The following is a 25,538-nucleotide window of genomic DNA, read 5'->3' as shown; positions in this document are numbered from 1 at the left end:
CGGAAGGATCCCCATATCCCTAATTCTGGTCAGCTAAAGCCATGATAGTCTCAAACTCAGGAACAAAAGCAGATATTTCTTCATGAAAGCCCATTTTTCAGAAACAAATGGTAGATCCTTTTACCTGATCCCAACAACACAGCATGAGAACTGTATTAAATGCCATTGGCTGCTTGGAAGAGAGTTCATTCTGGACAATAACCTGCCAACTGAATTGGGTATCAGTAGTGGGGCTGCGGATATCAAGCAGCAATGAACTCTTGCATCAGGACAGAAAGTGGTCCATGACTGGTGGAAACTGGTGTCTTCCTTAGAAATAGCACATTGACAGTCTTTTTATAGGACTGTCTTTTCTTTGATGAAGAAACCATCACTTTGTTTGGACAATATCAAATCTTCTATTTCTGATTATAGAGTATATAGAAAGTTGTGGCAAGACAACTCCCAGTACTGACATGCCAGGTATGTTACCATGTACCATGCTAAGGGTGGATATGCCAAGTATGTTAGCAACAAGAAAGTGGTCAGGGAAAGTGTGGGACCCTTACTGAATGGGGGCGGCAACATAATGACAGATGATGTGGAAAAGTTGAAGTACTCAATGCTTTTTTTGCCTTGGTCTTCACAGACAAGGTCAGCTCCCAGACTGCTGCTGGACAACACAGTATGGGGAGGAGGTGAGCAGCCCTCAGTGGCGAAAGAACAGGTTAAGGACTATTTAGAAAACCTGGAAACGCACAAGTCCACGGGTCCAGATCTAATTCATCCAAGGGTGCTGAGGGAGTTAGCTGATGTGATTGCAGAGGCATTGGCCATCATTGAAAATTCGTGGCGATTGGGGGAGGTCCCGGATGATTGGAAAAAGGCAAATATAGTGCCCATATTTAAAAAAGGGAAGAAAAAGAACCCCGGGAACTATAGACCAGTCAGCCTCACTTCATTCCCCAGCAAAATCATGCAGCAGGTCCTCAAGGAATCCATTTTGAAGAGGAGAGGAAAGCGATCAGGAACAGTCAACATGGATTCACCAAGGGCAAGTCATGCCTGACCAACCTGATCTCATTGTAGAAGGCAAACTGGCTCTGTGGATATGGGGAAAGCAGTGGATGTGATATATATTGACTTTAGCAAAGCTTTGGATACTTTCTCACACAGTATTCTTGCCAGCAAATTAAAGAAGTATGGATTGGATGAATGGACTATAAAGTGGATAGAAAGCTTGGCTAGATTATTGGGCTCAATTGGTAGTGATCAATGGCTCGATGTCTAGTTGGCAGTATCAAGCAGAGTCGGTCCTGGGGCCGGTTTTGTTCAACATCTTTATTAATGATCTGGATGATGGGATTAATTGCACCTTCAGCAAGTTCAGCTGCAGATAAGCTGGAGGGTAGCAATAGGGTCCAGAGTGACCTAGACAAATTGGAGGATTGGGCCAAAAGAAATCTGATGAGGTTCAACAAGGACAAGTGCAGAGTCCTGCACTTAGGAAGGAAGAATCCCAAGCACTGCTACAGACTGGGGACCAACTGGTTAAGCAGCAGAAAGGACCTGGGGATTACAATGGACGAGAAGCTGGATGTGGGTTAGCAGTGTGTCCTTGTTGCCAAGAAGGCCAACAGCATATTGGGCTGTATTAGTAGGAGCATTGCCAGCAGATCGAGGGAAGCCATTATTCCCCTCTATTCGGCACTGGTGAGGCCACACCTAGAGTATTGTGTCCAGTTTTGGTCCCCCCACTACAGAATGGATGTGGACAAATTGGAGAGAGTCCAGTGGAGGGCAACAAAAATTATTAGGGGGCTGAGGCACATGACTTACGAGAAGAGGCTGAGGGAACTGGGGTTATTTAGTCTGCAGAAGAGAAGAGTAAGGGGATAGAGTGATAGAAGCATTCAACAACCTGAAGGGGGGGTTCCAAAGAGGATGGGGCTACACTATTCTCAGTGGTGGCAGATGACAGAACAAGAATCAATGGTCTCAAGTTGCAGTGGGGGAAGTCTAGGTTGGACACTATTTCACTAGGAGGGTGGTGAAGCATTGGAATGGGTTACCAGGGGAGGTTGTGGAATCTCCATCCTTAGAGGTTTTTTGGCCCAGCCTGAAACAGCCCTAGCTGGGATGATTTACTTGTGGTTGGTCCTGCTTTGAGGAGGGGACTGGACTAGATGACCTCCTGAGGTCTCTTCCAACCTTAATATTCTATGACTCTTGTCACCCTGCGCATGTCATGAAGACTGCACGACAGACATTGGTAGACTGTTAGCTACCAGTACAAGATTCCTCTGCACAGTAACCTGGCCTGAAACCTGACAGAGATGGCACCTGCTGTTCTGATAGATAACTTCCCCCATCCAGAGACAAGGAAAGTACGCTCATACTCATTCTGCTAGATATATTTTTGGCATATAATGCCATTGTTCACAAAGTATTTCAGTTCCACCTGCAAGAGACTACGGGTGAACTGAAATAGGTCAGGTTCTCTCCCCCCAAAAATAAGCCTGAAGAGTCATTAGGGGTAAGGCTACGCTTTAATCATGGGTATTTTTCCGTAAAAGTCACAGACAGGTTACAGGCAAGAAACAAAAAAAATCATGGCCGTGACCTGTCCATGATTTATACTGAGGTGGGCAAACTACGGCCCGCATCCGGCCCATCAGGACTTTGGATTCAGCCCGCGGGATTGCCACCCCCATGGTGGTACAACCCCGTACCACTCCTGGAAGCAGGCAGCACCACGCCCCTGTGGCTCCTGGGGGAGGGAGGGCAGAGGGCTCGAGCTGCGCCCGCCCCCCCACAACTCCCATTGGCCATGGTTCCCTGTTCCCAGCCAATAAGAGCTGTGGGTAGGGCGGTGCCTGCTAGCGAGGGCAGCATGCGGAGCCCTCTGTGACCCCTCCTCCAGGGGCCGCAGGGACATGGTGCCAGCTGCTTCCGGGGGTGGTGCGGGGCCAGGGCAGGCAGGCAGGGAGCCTGCCCTGGCTCCGGTGTGTGCCGCTGCCACCCCAGAGACGCTCCAGGTAAGCGGCACCAGGCTGGAACCCACACGCCAAACCCTTCCCACACCCCAACCCCCAACCCCCTGCCACACCCCTCCTGCATCCCAACCCCCTGCCCTGAGCCTCCTCCCACACTCCACAATCCCTCCTGTACCCCAACCCCTTTCCTGAGCCCTGTTGTACACAGCCAATAGCTGCTCCATCTGCTACTCCTCCAGCCACCCCAGGACCGTTGCCAGGAGCTGCTGAGCTGCAGCTGCTCCAGCCACCCTCAGAACCGCTGCTCAGGTGGTCCCCAGGGCTAGCTGCATCAGCTGCTGCTAGGGCAATCCCTGGAGCCAGCTGCCCTGGGCCACCAGAGCAGGGGACGGTGCGGTGAGACCAGGATCATTCCAGCAGCGGCCAGTGAGGCCGTCCCCCGGGCTGCCTGAGCAGCTAGCTCCAGGGTCAGCTGCTTGGGCAGTCCTCAGGTCAGCCATAATGGCCACTGCAGAAGTCATGGAATCCGTGATTTCCATGACCTTTGTGACAAACATGGAGCCTAATTATGGGCATCATCCTCCAACTCTAGACGGCTCACAGGCAGAGTCCCAGAAGGCTCAATCATCTTCCTCCATATTATCCAGAATATATATGAAGCTCTTGTGAGAGCTAACAATTCAAAAGTGACTAACATGCCAACATTAGGTTGAAGACAACCAGTTCTACACCTCACGTCAAACATAAATTATGGAGCGCTTATGGTGGACCTCAACCACCTAAATCAAGATGCATCTACACTAGTGAAAAATTGGGACTAGTTAATATAGATCTCTTTTCCTAATCTAGGCAAACCCTACTTGGGGATACATCTAAAATCCACCTGGAAACTCAAACTGGAGCAGAGTACAGCAGCTCACTTAGTAAGTGGCATATCTCATTAGGAGACCCTATTGCATTGTATGATTTACATCAGCTACCTACTGGTTTCACAGTGTCGTTTAAAGGTAATGGTTTTAATCTAAAAAAGCCCTAAATATCTCAGAACCTACCTAAGTGAAAGGCTGCCTTTGTGCCGATGTAATCTTGTCACAGCTACAATCACCAGGACTGAGAGGGTGCTGAGAGCAAGGCACAGTCTGTGAGGGCCACGGACTTTGGCGTCCAACATACTCTTTGGTGTAAAACAGCTCAAATCCATTTACCATGAGGGTATGCTGCAACGCACTTCTATTTTCCCCAGCTTTGGGGCAGAAAAGGGTGCATATTATAAGTCTATCTTCATATCATAGGTGATATGATGATAGACTTATAAAGATGTTTGAGGGCTACAGTTTGAGTGCCACTGTAGCAAAAGCATTTTCAACACAGTTCTCCTTTCCTTTCTTGTTCACATTTTTAAAGTATATTAGCATGATCCTGTGACTTGAAGGTGGTCCCCGCCCGCCACCTGTCCACAGTGAAATAGATTTGCGATGTAACATCCAAGCTGCTGTACCAATCTACCAAACAGAGTTTTCAGTCCATTTACAAGAGGTATATGGTATTTCAGTTTTTCCACAGAGACACAAATCTATTTTTCAATGGAATAACGATGAGAAATTTCATATTGCTTTTACAGACCTTACCCTTCATCCATAGCTTACAAACACAACTTTGTTTTATAGAGAAACTGAGTGATTTTATCCGTAAGAGTCATTTGTCAAATTTCATAGCTATCCCTCCTCTCTAAATCATGCTGACCACCTAGTGACATTCCCACAAACGAAGCAGAACTTCACAGCCCTTTTCCTAAAAAGGATGTTAAAACTATTCAAAGTCAGCAATATCTTTAGCCATTTGCAAAAGTGAGTTAGTAAAGCAAACAGGAGCTCTAGAATATAGATTTGTTTATATAAATGATTTCCCCCTCAGGTCCTATAAACCTTGAAAATCCCTCACTCCTCTTCCACCAAGAGCTACATATCACCAGTCTTCTGACCAAGGAGAGTTAGATAAAATTCCCTCCCAACACAGTAACATTTCTCCTGAATTAGGCAAAGCTTCTCTCTCTATACCACTTACACCTTGGGGACAAAAAAATGAGCTGGAATCTCAACTTAGGTAGAAGAAAGAACTTGCAAGATAGCCGTGCTAGCTTGTGCAATAGGTTTCCTTTCTCCCTCCCCATTTCACTAGGTTATTCCAAAACACTACCAAGTATACATTTAAAGTGGACTGCGTTGTATCAGAGATGATCAAAAACTACATAGTGGGAAACATACAGGAATTCAGTCAACCAAGTAACTTACCATCTTTGTTCAGCCATTGCTTTCTTTGTCTATAGAGGAGGAGTTTGTTGTGAACATATGGCAAAAGAAGCTTGACACACCAACTCTCCACGCCAAGCTTGTTTTCTATCAGCACTATAGGGCTCCGGTTATACCTGGCTTCAGGACAAGGTATTAACCCAATTTCATCTCTTAAAAATAAACACAAGTAAAATATAATTAGACTACTTATTTTCTTTTACCAATTATTACTCTAAAGTTAACAGTCTGCCCACTTCTCCCATTCTACTTAGCCCACATACCACCCCCCCAATTTTCTGATTTCTAGGTCTTCTACCTCTGCCCACCTTCTTGGTTCTTGAACACACAACCTGGAAACTTCCCAGACATCCCACTTAAATATGCTTTCCTAACTAAATGCCTCGTGCAGTAAAATTAACTTCACAAATAAGCTTCTTAAAATCTCTCTGACTCTATGAAGTGGGCAATGTGGTAAATTTTTACCAGCTACATTAAGTAAGAGGTAGTGGTTGCCAACGTGAGGACCTCAGACATCTACAACAGAGTCCATAGCTATCCCCTTATCTTTTAGAAGAAAGTGCTAGGCAGCTCAGATCTTTGAAGTGATCTAGCTAGGGAATTTGATTCAAGATAGAGCTTTGCATCCTAGAGTATGTAGTCTCCACAGGCTGCATCTCTGTTCCAGTGTATGAAAATTAGCGTGGCCCTTGAGCAAACTTTTGCCAACCTTGCATAGAGGTATATATACTCTTGGCTTCAGTTGGAGACTGAGATATATACTGTATTTATTAATTGGGACAAGATATACTTCATCAACCTTGCAAGCCTGTCATGCAAGTTTACCAGCCCATGCTCAAAAAACCCTATACAACCCTACATGCCCACCCTTTACCATGATGGGGTGGAGGGGGAAAAGACACTCCTATTTATTCACTCAACCTCACAGCCATTCCACAAAACACAAAAAAACATTCATCCCAGGCAAACAGAACTGTAAGACTGCTTTATATCTGTTTGTTGTTAAAAACAGTATAGCGCTTGTTCAGGCATGAATAAGCCAGTATGAGACATACCAAGTTTAGAATGCTGACCTGCAAATAAATGCGTAAAATATATAGATGGCAGTATAAAGAAAATGATTTTAAATTGAACTATAGTTTAATTCATTTATCCAATAACTGTATAAGCTACCACAAATTAGAAGAATTAGAATGGTCTTTTGGAAAGCAAGTAGACTAGACTGCTATCAATTTAAGCAGCTGAGTGTTACTGTAGATTATAGCAAGTTTTAAATATTAGAAGGGACATCCAGAGTTTGTGCATGTCTACACTACAGCCCTAAATCGACCTATATTAGGTCGTCTTAGCCACTGCAGTAATTATTATGTCCATACTATCCTCCGTCAGCGGTGTGTATCCTCAGCAGGAGCGCTTCTATCAACTGAACAGGGGCAGTGAGAGCACAGCTTCCTGTTGGGAACCCAACTCCTGGGCTCTCCGCTCCCAGCTGGGAGCAGAGGCCAGCCACCCAGCTTCTTGACTCTCTGAGCAGCTAGCCTTCAGGCAGGCAAGCCCAGCTGGAGCTGGACTCTAGCTGTCTGGCTTGGAGCCCTGAAATTGACAAGACAGCAAACAACCCATGTAAGCAACATAGTGTGTACACAGAACACAGATACTGCGTGGCTCTAACTACATGGACATAAGCCCTATGCCTCTTGTGGAAGTGGAGTTATTATGCTGGTGTAGAACGGCACTTACGTCGATGGGAGAAAGGCTGTAGTGTGTACATGGACATAGTTAGGTGGACAAAAGCTGCCTTATGTCAACCTAATTGTCTAGTGTAGACCAGGCCTTTCTGATGGACACTTTTAGTATTTACATTTTTGAAATAAAAATAAATCTGATGCAAATCAGACTACACTGCACACAACTGAGCTGCCAGATACACAATACCCGAAAAGCAGATTCCCCGCCCCCCCCCAGCCAAACTGCCCCTGAACTAGAAAGTGGTAAAACTAGCGCCTCTTTTCATTAATCCACTGTATTTGTTTAATTTTGGAAATAGAAGACTTTCTTCTGTTTTAGTATTTAAAAGAATAAGTGAATGTCTGAGTAATTCCCATCTATCTCAACATGATGAGTTGAATGCTCTTCACAAATACAAGGAGAGTTGGACATTACTAAAATCCAGTGTTTTTATCTGCTATTAAATCATTTGCAAAGAAGTTTTTAATCATAGATCCTCCATCTCTAAAAACACTTCCTTGAAGTGAATTCTATATACAGCTGCAATGAGAATTTAGGGGGAAAAAAGTAATTACTTCACAATAATTATTTATTTGCATTGCAGTAGCCTGTAGAGATCCCAACAGAGATTGGTACCCCATTGCGATTGGCATCTATATAACAAGATTCCAGCAATGGCAATCTATGTGTCACTCTGATGCTTAAAAATGTCTGTTGAGCTAGGGCTAGTGTACACTTGAAACGATACAGTGGCGCTGCTGCAGTGCTCACGCATAGACACTTACTACAACAATGGGAGAGACTGTCCTGTCGATATAGTTAATCTACCGCCCTGAGAGGTGGTAGCTAGGTTCATGGAATTCTTCCATAATTTAGCGCTGTCTACACCAGGGATTAGGCTGATTTAACCACATTGCTCAGGGGGGGATGGATTTTTCACACCCGAAAGACATAGCTGGGTCAACTTAACTTTTTGTGGATTGGGGCTCAGCGTGAAGTGACAGAAACAACTATAAGCAAGGTTGGGAGCTCTTTTTGTTAGAATATCACTAGGTTCCACCATCTCTAGGTTCGCAGCCTATTACTGTCCAATTTTTAAGTTCTTAAGTTCCCTGTCCCCCCACCCACACCCCCAGGAGCCAGACCTGCTGCTGGCCGCTTCCAGGGTGCAGTGCAGTGTCAGAACAGGTAGGGTCTAGCCTACCTTAGCCGGGCAGCACAGCCGATGGGACTTTTAACGCCCCGGTCGGCGGTGCTGACCAGAGCTGCCGTGACCCAGTGCCTTACATTCTGCAACCCAGCAGTTTGAAAACCACTGCCCCTACATCACCAAGATTGCTGAACAGGGTACCTCTTTGTAAAAACTAAGGCCCTAATCTTGCAAACGCTTAAGTGTATGCATAATTTTGCTGATGTGAGCAACCACATTTGGCTTCAGTGGAACTACTTGCAAGTAATGTTATACACAAGGTTAAGTGTTCGTATGCCTGGGGCCAAAGATATTTTGCATTACCATTTTACAAGTTATACATATGTTCAAAAATAGAACATAATATGCTGAGACAGTCAGCCTCATTTTCTCTAGTGAAATATGACTCAGCAAGACAAGTCAAGTCAACATGAGTCTTAGGTTGGATTTTTAATTACAAGAGAAATTAAAAGTAAGGTTTAAAAAAAAAGCAAAAAGATACAAACTCTTCATCCTAATTAAAAATCGAATATGAGAGACAACAACTCAGTTTTACATTCAGCTTAGAACTTTACTTTTTATTGTCTCTTAGTGACTTTAGTGCCCAAGAAGCCTACCTGAATTCTCAAGGGGGTGGATGTCGACCTACACAAATTGAAGGGCCCATCTACTCAACCGCGTAAGGATCAAAGGTTCAAAAGAAGAGTACTGGATGGGGTCACAAAGCAGAGAACCCTGGACGGTGCACTGCTCTGTGAAGGAGTTGGTGGACACGGCCCAGAGGAACTCTGCCCAAATGTGTGAAAAGGGTAGGAAAAGAAAGAAGATCCCACAATCACCAATCACCCATCCATTAGTTCAGGGAGATATTTTGGTCAGTGCCAAGGTTGAACTGAGGTCTTATGACTTGGTGGGGCCAGAGATGGAGTATGCAGAGATGCAAAGAAAAATGCAGCCAGAATCTCAGCAGAAGGTTCTGGAGGAGACAGAAGATGGGCTGCAACCTGGCTGATTAGAGGTAGGCATGTTCCAGGGTCTCCTTCTCACGGCAGAAGGGGTACGCGTTGGCAGGACTCTGGAGCAGAGCTCAGAGCTGGAGCGCGGAGCAGCTCCAGAGCAGTGGAGCGGCAGGTTTTCACCTGGAGCTGGAGCGAAGCCGGAGCACAGCTCCAAAGCCCTGTGCATTGGGGGCACCTGTGAACCATGTCAGCCACGTGCCCATGTTCACCTTAAGGAGCCCATATTAAATTCTCCCATATTGTGTTTACAAACAATGTGCAGCACTGGGGTGAAACAGTCCAACAGACCTTGTCAATCCAACAGATTAAAAAACAGCAGTGGAAAGGTTTCAGAGTAGCAGCCGTGTTAGTCTGTATTCGCAAAAAGAAAAGGAGTACTTGTGGCACCTGAGAGACTAACAAATTTATTTGTATTTTCCACCGAATGCATCCGATGAAGTGAGCTGTAGCTCATGAAAGCTTATGCTCAAATAAATTCGTTAGTCTCTAAGGCGCCACAAGTCCTCCTTTTCTTTTAACAGTGGAAAGATCTATGATTTTTACATTGTGCCTATCATCATGGTATGTCAGAGCCACACACAATCCCAGAACAAAGAAACAATTCTCTACTATCCAGGATGGGGGGGGGACCCCACCAAAAGAAAATCAAAAAGCATAAAATAGAGAGGCAGAAATTAAATATTTATAATTTGTCCTGTTTCAATAATCAGAGATATTTTTAATAACTGAGGTTAGAATAATAACCGGTCAGTGTCCCTTTAACCTTACCGACCTCAGATATGTCGAAATTGATGCCATAAGCCAAGTATACATGACTGCGAAAGAAGTTAACCTAATTAAGGCCGGCGCCTCGGGGAGTCAACAGATCCAGAGGCCGGCCACAGCTGACTTCATCTGTGCGACCTTGGGCGAGACAGGTGAGAAGGGGACTTACTGGAAGCGGGTCCTTACCCCTCTGGAGCCCACTTTCCCCAGCTGCCATGCTCGGATCACCTCCCTGGCGGGGGGCAGGGAGAGGCGTCAGCAGGGGTGTCTGTGAAGCGCTCAGAGTCCCTCGCAGAGAAGACAGCCAGGGGTGCTCGTCCCAGGCCGGGGCGGGGGGCTGGCGAGAGGGGCGGGTCACCCCCACTTTGCTGAGGGCGCTGTCCCCGGCCGGGGCAGCAGCGGCCCCAGAGCTGAGGGGGCTGCCCCTACCCCGCACGGGGCTGCGCCGGGGAAGCTGGAGCCCAGCAGCCGCCCCTCTCCCCCGCAGCCCCAGCCCGGCGCGTCCCCGAGCCGCACTCACATGTGGGGGTTCCGCTTGAAGGCGTTGTTAAGGTCCTTCACCACCCGCTGCACCAGCACCGCCACCTCCTCCGGAGACTCGGCCATCTTCGGCCCCCGCCGCCGAGCGAGGCTGGTGCTAAAGCGCTTCCGGGTCGGCGGCCTAGCGAGGAGGAGCGAACCGCTCCCTGGCAGCGGGACAGGCAGGCTCGGCTCGCCGCGCCGCGCCGCGCCCCTCCGCCCGTAATCCGAGCAACGCGGCTTGAAAAGAGCCGCGGAACCGCCTGGGCTCTTCCGCCAACCGTCCTGAGCCTGCGGGCCTCCCCCGGGTGTGCCTGGCGTGTGTGGGGTGGAGCTCGCCCTTGCACCAGCCTGACACCGCAATCGCACAGACAAGGGCATGTGGCGGCTTGACGCGGGGATCCGGAGGAGACGGTTACTTGAGAGGATGAGGCCTTATGGTAGCTTGGTCCGACAATTAAAAACCAAATCCCATGTCTCCTCCGAAGGAGGGGCGCGGCGCACCCTGCAGCCCCTGCTCTGCAAACATCTATGTGCTTATGTTTGCAAACATGACTGGTCCCATTTAAATCGGTGGGACAGCTCGCGTGGGCAAGGTTAATGTGCACGAGCCTAAGCGTTTGCAGCAGGCCCCCTAACTCTTGCAACGCCTGCTTCACGCGTGCTGGTTTTTGTTTCACGCGCAGGCTTGTGACTTTGGGTCTTCTTTCCCAAGCTGTTTAAAGGAGGCTTGAGGAGAATCGTAGATATATAATCGGCAAACATCTTCATCACTAAACTGAGACCCTTCTGAAAATGCCCCGAAAATTAGTTCAAAATATGACTTGGCTGGTCTATTTTGCTGACTTTAAATGCCCCTGATTATGCTTCTAGTTGTGAATTCTTTTAAATAGCTACTCAGAGGTTCTCAAACTGGCCTAGGACTCAAAAGTGGGTCACCACCCTGTTTTAATAGGGCTGCCAGGGCGGGCATTAGACTTGCTGGGACCAAAGCCCAGTCCCACTGCCCAGGGCCAAAGAAGCCCAGGGGCTTCAGCCCTGGGTGGCGATGCTCCGGTTATAGTCTCCCCCACCTGGGGCTGAAGATCAGGCTTTGGCTTTCCCCTGTCCCCCGCCCGGGGCAGTGGGATTCAGGCAGGCTCAGGCTTTACTTCCCTCTCCCCCCACCCCTTTGGGTTGTGTAGTAATTTTTGTTGTCAGAAGGAGGTTGTGATGCAATGAAGTTTGAGAACCTCTGAGCTAGGTAAATCTGTCACTTTAAAATCTTTCTTAGGATACCAAATAGATCAAATAATAATTGTATTCTTTTAGTTTTTTTTAAAGTTTGACAATGAAGTTTATTTCCTGTTTTATTCTTAACTTGGAAAATATGAAACATTTTATTGGGAGGTAATAGAAACAAAGGAGTGCCTTTTGTTTACTTCTCTGGGGGCTGTAGTGATATTAATTGGATTGCAGATCACCTGATTTTTGTGTCAACGGCTTATATTGGCATCGCAATGACATTTACTCAAGGAGGGAATTCGTAGGTTTCTGTAGTAAAAGATATTGAAAATACTAGCAGTTTTATGAAAAAAGAGAAAACCTGTTAATTTTTATAGGATAGAATCTTAATACTGTATATATTGCTCTGGAAGACATCACCAGAAGGCAACGTTACCATTGGTCCTGTTCTTTGCATGACAGACTCAGAATTTGAACTCTCTTCTTGCTGGCCCTGTCCATTCAATATTAAAGGGGTGGGATTTTCTATGGTGTTTTGTCTCTGTTCTTTTTTAAATTTTTGTACTTTTTAAAATATTTTATGAATTCTTTTTTTCTGTTCAAGGCATGGCGTAAGTAACACTAAGCATTACTTTACCTGTGGTCACTTTGCATGCAGTTCCCATATACTCCATCTTCTCTGTAAGTACAATGTTGAAAAATATTATAAATTGCATGAAAGTAATGTTGAATACCTAAAACATTATAATAAAACATATCCTAAACTTAACCCCTACATTTTAAAAAATGTCTCAGAAATATAAATCATTATCCAAAACACAAACCAGTAAAACCAATTTGGTATACATAGGTAAAAAAATATTATCACGAAACAGCCAAATAGTGTGAGTTCTGGGGTTCTTAATAAGTAGTCGCAGACAAACTTTCTTTACTCCAAGATTTTCATTCGCGAAAACAATTTCCATAGGCAAACAAAAACCACTCAATAAACAAGCAAACTTACACTACCACAGGCATACCAGATGTCATGTTTCAGCCTACTTTTTATTGCCTCTCCAAAAGTCTTAGGCTTAAGTGTTGTCATTTTCTGAATTTGAGAATATGTCATTAATATTAATATAAAAGGCATATAAATTTGCTTTTTAATATTCATTTTCACTTCCTGGTCATTTATCCTCTTGTTGCCTTGAGCTGTGTTACATTCCAGGCCATCCTTTTGCTACAGGAGTACAAGTAACTTGTATTTAGAGTTATTCATATCCTGAGAGACAACATTTGGGCCCTGGCATGAATCAGTTTCACACTTGATATACAATTCTGACTGCATTGTCCACTTGGAGTTGAGATCACTTGTGACTAAATTTAATTCCCTTCCTTTTCTGCTGGTGTTCAATGGTCAGTCCAGTTGCTCACTCAAGTCAGTAACCCATACAGGTCAGGCATACACACAGACACTAGCATGATGGGCTATCCTATTTTGGAACTCCAAAAATATTCTTAAATGCCAGGACCTGATCCTGCAAACACACACTTAAAGTTAAGCATGTGTGAATAAACCCATTGCCTTCAAGTTAAAGTTAAACAAGTGCATAAGTATTTACAGGACTAAGGCATTAGGTGTAATGTGCACATAAGAACTTTTAACACAGTTTAATATGCTTTACGTTCAAAGCTTTGGTTACTGTTGTTTTAAAATAATTAACTGTTTTTTCCCTTCCCTTCAGTTCTTTTTTTGACATACAAACAAGCAACAGCCATGTTAATGTGCACTTGCTCATTTATATGTAAAACTAGCAATTTATACATTTGTTATTCTAATATCCAGTCTAATCCCTAAAACATAAGGGCTAAACTGTGCCCTCCGATATACATCTATATCGCCCGTGGACTTCAGAGAGAGTTATACTCACTAATCTGAGGGCTAGAACTTGGCTATAAACGAAGATTTTAACCTTAACTCTACACCACAAATCTATTGTATTTTGTTGTCATTTTCCAAAAATTATAACTTACTACTCTTATGTATCCTGTAATGACTAAAACTGAATGTTATGATAAAGAGGACTAAAGTTTAATTCAATCATTTGAAAGCTTGCAATGTCGTCGACATCATCCTCTTCATCCTCACCATCACCACCACCGAGGCGACCTGGTAGACCCACCATATATTCCCCGTCAGAAAAAAAAAGGAGGAGAAAGAGTTTAGAGAGAAAAAGGGCTCAATCAAGGATATGTATAAGAGAACAAATAGGAAGATGGATGTCGCTTAGGGAAACGCTTAATGTCTTCTCACATGCTGAAGTTGCCAAGTTTTTGCTAGACTTGTAAGTAATTCAGATGTCCTATATATTAAAAATCGTCATCTAAAGAGAAATGTGAATTTTATTCTGATTGGTTTCTTTTTGATACTTTCATCTTATTTTGTAATATAGATATGACAATTATGAAAACCGAGATGTGTGCAAGGAATCGGAAGTGAAAATACAGGCAGTGGATGGAAACTCTACATTAAATGCAGAAGAGGATGTGCCAGAGACCTCTTTAACAGCAGGCACTGAAAGGTGACTTAAAATCCTTTTTAAAATTTTTTCTTTCCGTTTTTTCCATGAAATTGTGTAAAAATAAAAAAGAATTGTGAGTGAAATAACTCCCATTCATGTGATCATTCCTCTAAGCCAGGGGGTCCCAAACTTAGTTTGGAGCTGGTTCAGAGTAAGCCCCTGGCGGGCCGTGAGATGCTTTGTTTACTTGAGCGTCCACAGGTACGGCCACTCGCAGCTCCCAGTGGCCGCAGTTTGCCGTTCCCGGCCAATGGGAGCTGCAGGAAGCAGCACGGGCCAGGCCACTGCTTCCTGCAGCTCCCATTGGCCGGGAACGGCAAACTGCGGCCACTGGGAGCTGCGAGTGGCCGTACCTGTGGACGCTCAAGTAAACAAAGCATCTCACGGCCCGCCAGGGGCTTACCCTGAACCAGCCCCAAACCAGGTTTGGGAACCCCTGCTCTAGGCTATGGTGCCACCCACCTCGTGGGGCTGCTTTCTTGTGGCCCAAAGCTAGGTTGATTTTATATGTGAGTGGTCAGAATTAGGATCTTAGTCCTGCAAGACACTGAGCAACCTAAGCTGTAGGATGAGTCCTCTCAATTTCCTTGTAAGTTGAGGATGCTTACAGGTCTGAGTCCCTAATTTGTACTAATGCAGCCTATGGATAAAGATTCATACAGCACTGTGAAGATGCAAATAATTACATAAGTACTGAGCATTAGGGTCCTTTTTCTTCTCTCCCACATCTCTAATCTCTCCGTAACTCTCCCTTCTCCATCACTTCCCCAGCAAAATGCCACAGAAGGCCACCAGGCCTCCCTGGAATTCCATCCTTAATCTTAGATAGTAGTCCATTCTGCTGTGTCTTCCAAGAAAGTGGAGGATGCTCTATCCTTTGCAGTAGGCCTCAACTCAGTAGGACATTTTGCGTGAGAAGAAGAGAAGGACTTTGCCTTCTATGACTCATGTAATTCTGGATAATGTGATATTATTAGTCCTGCCTCAGTGCAGGGGGATGGGCAAGAATGACCTCTTTTGGTTTTATTTCTATGATATTAGGAATTTTACATAATATTTTACAAATTTGAGTTAACTGTATGGAATTGCATAAATATTCTATATGCTAATTTTAATGTTCAAATAAGACAATGAAATTTAAACGAGAGGTTATAAGTACACTGGGCAATAGCACATTTACATTCAGTGCAAGAGATCAGAATAAATTATAATTTTCTCACTTTTCATCGATTGACCCACCTATCCTTCAGAATATTTATGAATAGGACTTCTTTCGTGCATTAACTTACTACGTACAGTTCTCTTGTCCAAAACTTTAAATTCGTGTGTGAATTCACTAGGCAAAGTGTCTATACTAAAAGTTCAGTGTTGTACAATTTGCATTGCAGAAATCCAGTGTTTGCCATCTGAAGGCAAGGTGGGTTTTTTTTGGATGGTTTGCTTTATTATTTTATATAATGAGATGATGATGTAAGTAGCTGAGAAACTTGCATCTTGATTATATGGTATATCCATGGTTTGCTACAGGGTGAAGAATCTCAGGAATGTAGAATTTTATTTCCAAGGATACACTACATTAAATGTTGCTTCTTTTGGCTAAATTAATTTAACAGATTGCCATGTGAAGATTTAGAGGATGAATCAACAGACAGTTCAGGGGAGGAGTGTACTATAGATAATGAATATGACCTTTCTAAAAGGTAAGTAGTATTTTAAGATACTATATCATTGAGTTATATTTGGTATAACAGTGTATTAAAACTGGAAGTACTAAATAAAAAGTTATATATGTTATTTGCCATCAATCTAAGTTGTTTGCTTCATTGTAAATGTTACACACCTTGTTAGTGACTTAGACTGGTCTGATGCATAATAATTTTTGCTTTCTAATTCTCATGCACTGAAGCTCTGCAGGGTAGTGTTTTAATGCGTTCCTATTTAAATTAAAAAAAAAAAAAAAAGAATTCGTTTTAGGCTTTCTAAAATCTTTTTTTTTTTTCCTTCTACATTTACCTTTTTAAAAAAACAGCAACACCTGAACCCAATTGTTTTTCAGGGTCTAAATTATTCAGTGTGTCTTAATTCATGTGTTGTATTTATAATGCATTCTAATTGTCTGTATTTGTTCAGTTTTTCTTCAGTTAAACACTTGAAAAATGTGTCTATAGCAGAGGATATATTGGGTATTACAGATGAATGTGATGATGGGTCTCAAGGTGACTTTATAGAAATCTTTGAGGAGACAACTCATGATATGACTTTGGATGACACCCAGGATATTTCTCATGAAAAAATTCACATTGTTTATGAACGATCCCTTCTTCAACTAGCCAAAAAAATTGTTGTACCAAAATGTATGTTTTGTGCTGGTGAAGTTGATCTTTCTGTACAGCCTGTTTCCTCCTGTGTGCATTTGATATGGGTGAGTAATATATCTTGTAAATCTCTCTCTCCTCTCTCTTTAACTAATTCACAATATGTTAATAGTAGTTTAATTTTCTATGGTCCTGATCCTGCAATCAGATCCACATGGGGGGGCAGGATAGCTCAGTGGTTTGAGCATTGGCCTGCTAAACCCAGGGTTGTGAGTTCAATCCTTGAGGGGGCCATTTGGAGATCTGGGGCAAAATTTGGGGATTGGTCCTGCTTTGAGCAGGGGGTTGGACTAGATGACCTTCTGAGGTCCCTTCCAACCCTTATAGTTTGTCTATGTGCAGAGCCCTGTCGAGTTTCACTGACTTAAATGAAACCCCATGGATCTTGCACAGTATCCTTTTGAAATTAATTATTTCCACAAAGGTCAGCCCACTTGGGTCTAATTGCAGGAGTGAGACCTTAGTGCTTTTTTTTTTTAATATCCTCGGGCCTGTTTCTGCATCCTAATTTGATCAATAGTTCTCACTTGCTCAAGTAATCACATTGAGCCCAATGGGGTACTCAGATGAGTAAGGACTACTTACGTAAGTAAAGGTGTACAGGATAAGTCCCTATGTTTTCTGATGTGAGCTTTTCTATATCTTTTATCATATATCATATCCTGTCATTGAGTGGACATACTTAAATAGGATCCAAAATGTATATATTGTAAAGTCAAGCTTTCAAAAATTGAAGACCAATAAAAATATTTCCAAAATAAAAAAAAAAATGAAATAAGCAAATATTATCCCTGCAGTCTCTTTGAAACCCTGGCGTTGCAACACTAAGAATTGGAAAGTGAAGGTGACTGTTTACAAGAAGCTAAACATTGATTTTTTTTTTTTCCATTGTTCCAGTTGAGAGATGTAAACAGTAAATAAAAAGCATAAATAGTAATGAGTTCATTGGAGTTCATTGGATTTGATAGTAATATATGTAAGATACTTTATCAGTGTTTTGTTTTGTTTTTTAATTAAAAGTGCCCCTTAAAACTATCCATATAATTCTAGATCTAATTTTTAGTCTTGTGGCTTGTTGTAATGCAAACAATAAGGACACGGCCTCACTTATTTCTTTTTGTTTTATTCTTTTGCTTAACTTTCAACATGTCTAGAAATGTAGTGCAGGACATATAGCATTTGAATGGTCTTCTCAACCCTTGGTAAAAGGACAGACACATGCAGGAGACCTTGCTTTATCTGCTGCAATCATACTGTCAGGAAACAATTTTGGAAAAATTTCACAAATGGCAAACATTATGAAGTTGACATTCGTAAGTGCAAGTACATTCTTCAGAATGCAACGTCACTTTATTGTTCCAACTGTAGAATCCTTCTGGTGTCGAATGAAGCAACACGTTTTAGAGGAACTACATGGGAAGGAAGTAGTCATTATGGGTAAATAAAGCCTTTCAAAACTTACTTGTTTTTTGGATACCTCCATCCAAATTTGTTCCTTGATTTTTTTTTTTTTAAATATTCTTAATACATTTATTAAAATAAGTAACCTTGGTTTTATTTCTCTCAGAATAAAACTTTTCTATTTAATTCTTAATGTGCAGGAGATGGACACATGGATGGCCCTGGTCATTCTGCACAGTATTGTGTATACTCATTCATGGATTTAGAAACTAAACAAATTTTAGCTATTGAAATAGTGGATAAACACAAAATGCAACTGAACTCCCCATTTATTGAGAAGGAAGCCTTTCGAAGAGGATTACAAAAGTTGTTGGATGAACAGCTAATGGTCAAAGAAGTGGTTACTGATTCACACACTCAAATCTCTGCTTTGATAAGTAATTATCATTCTTAACTTTTTACTAAGGCTCTACAAAACTCTAAGTTCAAGGCATGCTGTTAGATAGTTTAGGCCCAACATATGACTTTCCTGAAAAATCATCTCTTTGAAAATAGCCACTGGATTTTCAATTTGTATTTTTAAAAAGAAATCCATTATACCGATCTCTGAAGAATTAAAACTGTGGTTCCATTTTTTGGTGGTGACTAACGCAAAAAGAATGTTTACTAATGTTGCTGTCCACTATTGACTTCCAGTAGTTTCCTACCTGGAGATCAAATTTCTTCCCTCAGAACTGGAAGTGCAACTCCCAGTGATGTCAGTTGAAATTGCCCATAGATATCTGAAGAGAGAGTTTGATCCTAGCGCCTGGATTTTGCTTTAAACAAATAAGTAATTATTATTTGCACAAGTATCCCATTGACTTCCATAAGACTGTTTCTGAAGGAAAGGATTTCCAGCATTTAGACTTAACACTGTTCACAAAGCACTGCTGAACTAATCAGGGATACTAGTGCATAAACAAGGAAATAAATAAAAAACAGCATTTTAATGTCAGACTTTTAAATATACAAGGTAGGAAGAATCAATATTTGCCAGATAGGGAGGACATAATCAGTAAGGAAAGACGCTTCATTTTCAAGTTTCTAAAAAGGTTTTGCTGGAGCTGGTTGAAAAATGGGGAGGCTTTCTTTGGAAACTTTTGATTTTTGGCAGAAATTCAAAAATTAAAAATGCTGCTATACTGTCTCATGGGAGCTGTAGTTTGGGCTCCTCAAGTTCTCATTCTTCCCTATATACCCATAGTCAGATCATTTCACCATCCTATGATGTACTGAGGTCTTCCTACTTGGAGAGAGGAAGTAGATGTATTGTATCATAGGAGTCTCTGGCCATGGTGCATCATGTGGTCTGGCTGAAAGTGAGGCCCATACAAGAGAATGGGGACATGAGGCAATCTAAGTACATCTCCAAGAAGGCACTACAGGAGCACTCCTAAATCAAGATATTTTGGTTTTCAGCTGAAAAATTGAAATTTTCTGTGAGGAAAAAAATGTAGTCAAAAATACAATTTGCTGTTGAAAAACATTTTTAACAAAGTTTTCAACCAGTTTTAAAACTCTGTAGTTGACAGTGTACTTTTAAGGCTTACTTCTGTATTACTTTTCTACTATACTACTTTAATTATGTAACTAGAATTTCAGCTTAGTCAGATAACACAAAGTATAATGTATTTCAAGCCATACATAAGGGTAAAAATTAGGGCTGTCGATTAATCGCAGTTAACTCGTGATTAACTCAAAAAAATCATGATTAATTGCACTATTAAACAATAGAATGTTTAATAGAATATAATTAAGCAATTGACATTTATTAAATATTTTGGAAGTTTTTCTACATTTTCAAATATTTTGTTTAAATTTAGAACACAGATACAAAGTGTATAGTGCTCACTTTATTATTTTTATTACAAATATTTGCACTGTAAAAATGATAAACAAAAGAAATAGTATTTTTCAATTCACCTCATATGTACCATAGTGCAATCTCTATCGTGGAAGTGTAACTTACAAATGTAGATTTTTTTATTTATTTATTTATTTATTTTGGTTCATAACTGCACTCAAAAACAAAATAATGTAAAACTTTAGAGCCTACAAGTCCACTCAGTCCTACTTCTTGTTCAGCCAATCGCTAAGGCAGACAAGTTTGTTTACATTTACGGGAGCTAATGCTGCCCTTTTCTTATTTACAATGTCACCTGAAAATGAGAACAGGTGTTCACATGGCACTGTTGTAGCTACGTGCCAAGTATGCTAAATATTCGTATGCCTCTTCATGCTTTGGATACTATTCCGGAGGACATGCTTCCATGCTGATGTTGCTCGTTTTTAAAAAAAAAAAAAAAAAATACATTAACTAAATTTGTGACTGAACTCCTTGAGGGAGAATTGTATGTCTCCTGCTCTGATTTACCTACATTTTGCCATATATTTTGAGTTATGGCAGTCTTGGATGATGACCCTGTACATGTTTTTCGATTTAAGAACACTTTCACTGCAGATTTGACAAGATGGAAAGAAGGTACCAATGTGAGATTTCTAAAGATAGCTACAGCACTTGACCCAAGGTATAAGAATCCGAATTGCCTTGCAAAATCTGAGAGGGACAAGGTGTGGAGCATGTTTTCAGAACTCTTAAAAGAGCAACACTCAGATGTGGAAACTACAGAACCCAAACCACCAAAAAAGAAAATCAGTCTTTTGTTGGTGGTATCTGACTCATATGATGAAAATGAGTGTGCAACATTCCACGCTGCTTTGTATTGTTATTGGGCAGAACCCTTCATCAGCATGGAAGCATGTATTCTGGAATGGTGGGTGAAGCATGAAGGGACATATGAATCTTTACCACATCTGGTACGTAAATATCTTGCAACACTGGCTACAACAGTGCCATGCTAACTCCTGTTCTCACTTTCAAGTGACGTAAACAAGAAGCGGGCAACATTATCTCCTACATATGTAAACAAACTTCTTTAAATGATTGGAGTTCTAGACTCTAAAATTTTACATTGTTTTATTTTTGAGTGCAGTTATTTTTTTGTACACGGTTCTACATTTGTAAATTCAACTTTCATGATAAGAGATTGCACTACAATACTTGTATGAGGTGAATTGAAAAATAGTATTTTCTTTTTTACAGTGCAAATATTTGTAATAAAAATAAATATAAAGTGAGCACTGTACACCTTTTATTCTGTGTTGTAACTGAAATCAATATAGTTGAAAATGTAGAAAACATCCAAAAATATTTAAATAAATGGTATTCTGTTAGTGTTTAACAGAGCGATTAATCATGATTATTTTTTTATAATCATTTGACAGCCCTAGTCAAAATCCATCCAAAGGTTCTGGTGATGTAAATCTTGGAAAAATATCTTAAAATGGTTTGTAGATGTCAGAATCCCCAAGTGGAATAATAGGTCTAACTTTTTTCTATAGATATGCCTACACTGAAAAAAAAAAAAAAAAAAAAAAATTCTTTGTTAGCTAACTCAGGTTAAAATAGGAGTGAAGGCACAGCAGCTTGGCTTTTTAATTTGGATTAGAAACTTAAATTCAAACTCAGGCTCCCCTAGAAACTTGAACTTAAGCTATTAAAAAGCCATGTCTTCACTGTGGTTAGAACCCAAATTAATATTGCACTTTTTTTTTTTTTCCAGAGTAGACATATCTTACATTTTTGGGCTACAGTGTCTAATGCGGGTGGAAATCTGTGATACCCCTAAAAATCACTAGAAGTGCTGGCTCATGATAGAGTACAGATGCTTGTAAGTTGCAGGAGCTGTTGCGTATAATTATGTAAACAATTTACAATAACTGTTCTTTTTACAATTAAGTTTTCATATTGCTGTCCATAAAGGACTGAAAACTAAATTGTATTTGCTTTTATTTTAAATGGCATTATAAAATGTACTTTTAAAAAATTACGTACGTTTCTACTATCAGACATTTGTATTCAACAGGCTTCCGTTCTTAACATTGTGTATTATCCAGGTGTGTTAAATTGCTGTAGTGATCACTGAGCTTTAAAACAGTTGTGTTTTATATGATCTGCTAATGTGCATTTGGGGAAAATTATGATAAATGAATTTGGAAAAAATGTTTAATTTCACGTAGGAGCTCTGAATAAACTGAACAGCAATGAAAGATAAATCTAATTATTATGTTTTTTTTTTTTAATCCACAGCAAAGAAATTCCCCTGTGTAATCCATTCATATGACATATGGGGTGGTGCCAAAAATCTTGGACATAAATTAATTGAGGTAACATTTCTCTGAGTACAGAATAACTATGTATTTTGTAGGTTTCAGAGTAGCAGCCGTGTTAGTCTGTATTCGCAAAAAGAAAAGGAGTACTTGTGGCACCTTAGAGACTAACAAATTTATTAGAGCATAAGCTTTCGTGAGCTACAGCTCACTTCATCGGAATGCATCCGATGAAGTGAGCTGTAGCTCACGAAAGCTTATGCTCTAATAAATTTGTTAGTCTCTAAGGTGCCACAAGTACTCCTTTTCTTTTTATGTATTTTGTAGTTACTTGTAATGGTATAATACAATTTATCGTTGTACATTCATAACACAATGTTTGACTTAATATCTCAGGGGTTTGACAATAAGATATAGAGTCTTTAACAGGTTCAAATCCAGCCCAGGTCAGTTGTAGTAGAATGCTATCACTAATGGATACGTGGTCAGCTCTGTGAAATATGTATGATGATCTCAGTTAATTTCTATGGGGCAGATCCTCAGCTGATGTAACTTGTCATAGCTCTATTGACTTTTAGTATCACTGAAGTCATTGGAGCTATGGCAATTTACATCAACTTAGGATCTGCCTTTCAGTATCCATAGCAGAAAAACCACCATGATTGATCCTAAGTGGCCTTCATTATCGCAGTCTCAGTATACTGGCAAAGAATGAATGGCCTGAAGATGAACTAATCTCTCATCATTAGAAGTGTTTTTTCCATATGAGTCAGGCAATGTGGGAAAGCTTATATTTCCATTATCTGTGCTGTACTATTATTATGATAGTTTATATTATGGTATTGGCCAGAATTTGGTAGGTGCTGTACAGAATACAGGAAGACACTCTCTCTGCCTACAGAAGTGTTTACTATATGTCATTTCAGTTGATAAGTAGAGGACACACACACAGGCACGCCATTTTGTTTTTAATAGTTATGCATGCCTTTATTTTTCAGGCTAGCAGACAGAAAGATTGTCGCCGTCTTTTACAATGGTGTTCAGATATTGTCAATTATTTCTGGTTTTGCTGCAAGGAAGCCAATTCATATGAAAAATTTATTGTAAGTTGTAATTTTAGAGTTAAATTGTAATATTCCAATACAATATTTTACTGCAGTAAATTACATTTTATTATCATGGTTTCTTAACATTGTAGGGAATGTGGTGTGGCTTAGTTCATCATGTGGTCAATGAACATCAGTGGGCTAGTGGAAACGGCATCATTGAGGGACGGTGCAAACATGGTCCTCAAATGGATGAAAGAGAAAAGGAATGGCTAGAAAAGGGAAGCAAACCTCACACTGAAATGTGCAGAATAATTTTGGATAAAAAGTTTCTGAGAAACATCCCATACTTTCTACAGTTTAGGTATAATGAATTTGAATTGTGGATGTTAGGCTGTCTTTGTTTCCTCCAAATTATTCTCTTCCCTTCCTACTAAAAATGAATGTAGTAGACTGTGTGCCAAAAAAGGTAGTTTTGCATATATACTAAATCATTCAAACTTCATTTAGTAGTACTAAACCACATAACACAGTTGAAGCTAAGTGAATTTTAAATGTAACAATTGTAACTTAAGAGGAAAAGTTACTTGCTAAGAAAAGAAAGTCTTTCTACACTTCATTAAATTTATGTGCAAGTTATATAATGTCTTCCTGATAATTTTAGTAATATGTTAAAGATGTTCTGAAAAACAAATAATATATTTATTTTTATAAAGATCCACATTTGATCTGGAACAGTTTCAGCAGCATGTGCATATGTATGCTCCCAAAAGTTTTGAATACACCTATCCAGTGTACAGAGCAAGATGTTTTTTGGCTGCTATTGATTACAATATGCATTTGAACCGGCAAACCATGCACAATCAACAGAATCAGTTAATGTAAGTCTGTCACTGCACTAATCTATTGTTTCTTTTTTTAGTTAATAGTTGCAGTTACAAGCTCATTTCTTAGAGCAAATGACAATTATTGTTACCTGCAGCATTACACACATACTATTGACCAAATTTCTTGCTGAATTCAGGGGAATTATTCCAGCAGAGAATTTGCTTTTTCTTATGTTAATACAAAGTTCAGGATTCTACATAATTTGCATGAGGGAGAGAGAGAGAACACACACAACTAGAGACGATTCAGCACTTGGACAAGTGTGCTCAAAAAGTACCAGTTTCAGCCTGTAGTAGCTAGTATGAACCTATGATGCTCACTAAGAAGCTACAGAGAAGTAGTAAATGCAACCAGTTGCTTTTCCACCTCCCTCAGATGGTGTCTTTGACAGTCAATTTTATGCTGTGTTTGGATCCCCTGCCCACCTCAATCACTCCTTTACTCAATAATTGCTCAGCTGCAGCACAGAGAACCTTTATAAGTTTGACTCTGGAGAATGACCTAAAATTAATCTCAGAAAAGTCACTGCACATAGGCCTCACTGAGTGTGGGAGCATGAATACAAAGAGTGGGGGAATGGGATATATGTGAATATTCTGCCTTGTATCATTTGATGTCAATCTTTTCCTCAGTGTAAATTGGTGAAGCTCCATTGACTTCAATTGTAAACGAAAGGATAGAGACTAATTACATTTTTGCAGGCTTTTAGGGGCTGATCTTGTAGCCCTTTTACTACACAAATTTCCCCACAGAAGTTAGTGTGTGAGTAAAGTTTACAGGAGTGAGGCCTTTAATTTATACATACTGATGAATGAAAACATGTATTTCTATAATTATGTTGTTATATTCAGCATTTTTTCTCCTAATAAAACATTTCTCCCCCTTTTTATTTGTATAATAGATACCGTAGAATTTACCATAAGAAGTCTGGGAGATGGACCTTGGTACCCAAGAAAGAAAATAAGCATTATGTATATATTGATGACATAATGGAAGAGATATTTCAACGCCGTTTGGGGATATAGCAAGAGATCCTGAAGGCGAAACTTCTGAAACCAAATATTTCAAGACCGATTACAAAATGAATTATACTAATTAGCCTCCTTTCTCAATTAAAAAAAACAAACAAACTTCTCCAGGCTTATATTTATTGGAATTACCTATGGTAATGCTTGGTTGTTTAGGAGGATATAGTTATTTAACCTTTTATTCTTGGGGAGTGGGAAGTGAACTATTTGTATCAGTATTAATATCCATTTCTCGTGGGACTGGTTTAATAGCAAGTTATAATAACTTGCTAACCTTTTGTGTGCCTGTGTGTGTGTGT

General features: G+C 40.8%; 2 protein-coding genes across 3 annotated transcripts in view; one reads left to right on the top strand and one right to left on the bottom strand.

Moving 5' to 3' along the window:
- PTAR1 (protein prenyltransferase alpha subunit repeat containing 1) overlaps window positions 1-10,885 on the bottom strand; it is a 74,154-nt gene extending 63,269 nt beyond the window's left edge. For both annotated transcript variants that reach the window (XM_038401382.2, XM_038401378.2), the window contains exons 1-2: window positions 10,506-10,885; window positions 5,267-5,436 (exon numbers count right to left, since the gene is read on the bottom strand). In XM_038401382.2, the coding sequence (XP_038257310.1) occupies window positions 5,267-5,436; window positions 10,506-10,885 (550 nt within the window). The remainder of the gene's footprint in view (window positions 1-5,266; window positions 5,437-10,505) is intronic.
- On the top strand, window positions 10,807-25,530 carry LOC119855449. Its single transcript, XM_038401374.2, has 13 exons — window positions 10,807-10,944; window positions 12,333-12,409; window positions 13,820-14,052; window positions 14,161-14,289; window positions 15,903-15,989; window positions 16,420-16,711; window positions 17,819-18,101; window positions 18,266-18,502; window positions 22,258-22,334; window positions 23,276-23,380; window positions 23,476-23,687; window positions 24,040-24,204; window positions 25,113-25,530. Exons 3-13 carry the CDS (start codon window positions 13,826-13,828, stop codon window positions 25,234-25,236), a joined length of 1,938 nt encoding a protein of 645 aa, XP_038257302.1. The 5' UTR covers window positions 10,807-10,944; window positions 12,333-12,409; window positions 13,820-13,825; the 3' UTR covers window positions 25,237-25,530.
- The last annotated feature ends 8 nt before the right edge of the window (window positions 25,531-25,538 follow it).

Source organism: Dermochelys coriacea, chromosome 5 (assembly GCF_009764565.3).
Source record: "Dermochelys coriacea isolate rDerCor1 chromosome 5, rDerCor1.pri.v4, whole genome shotgun sequence".
NCBI classification, from domain to species: domain Eukaryota; kingdom Metazoa; phylum Chordata; order Testudines; family Dermochelyidae; genus Dermochelys; species Dermochelys coriacea.
Note: the sequence above shows the minus strand (reverse complement) of the source record. Positions and strands in the feature narration are given on the sequence as shown.

Coding starts and splice junctions, on each gene's coding strand:
- LOC119855449 (XM_038401374.2), top strand. CDS start 13,826: ATGTCGTCGACATCATCCTCTTCATCCTCACCATCACCACCACCGAGG. Junction 18,503..22,257: donor TCAAATCTCTGCTTTGATAA/GTAATTATCATT, acceptor TTTAATCCACAG/CAAAGAAATTCCCCTGTGTA. Junction 22,335..23,275: donor TTGGACATAAATTAATTGAG/GTAACATTTCTC, acceptor TTTATTTTTCAG/GCTAGCAGACAGAAAGATTG.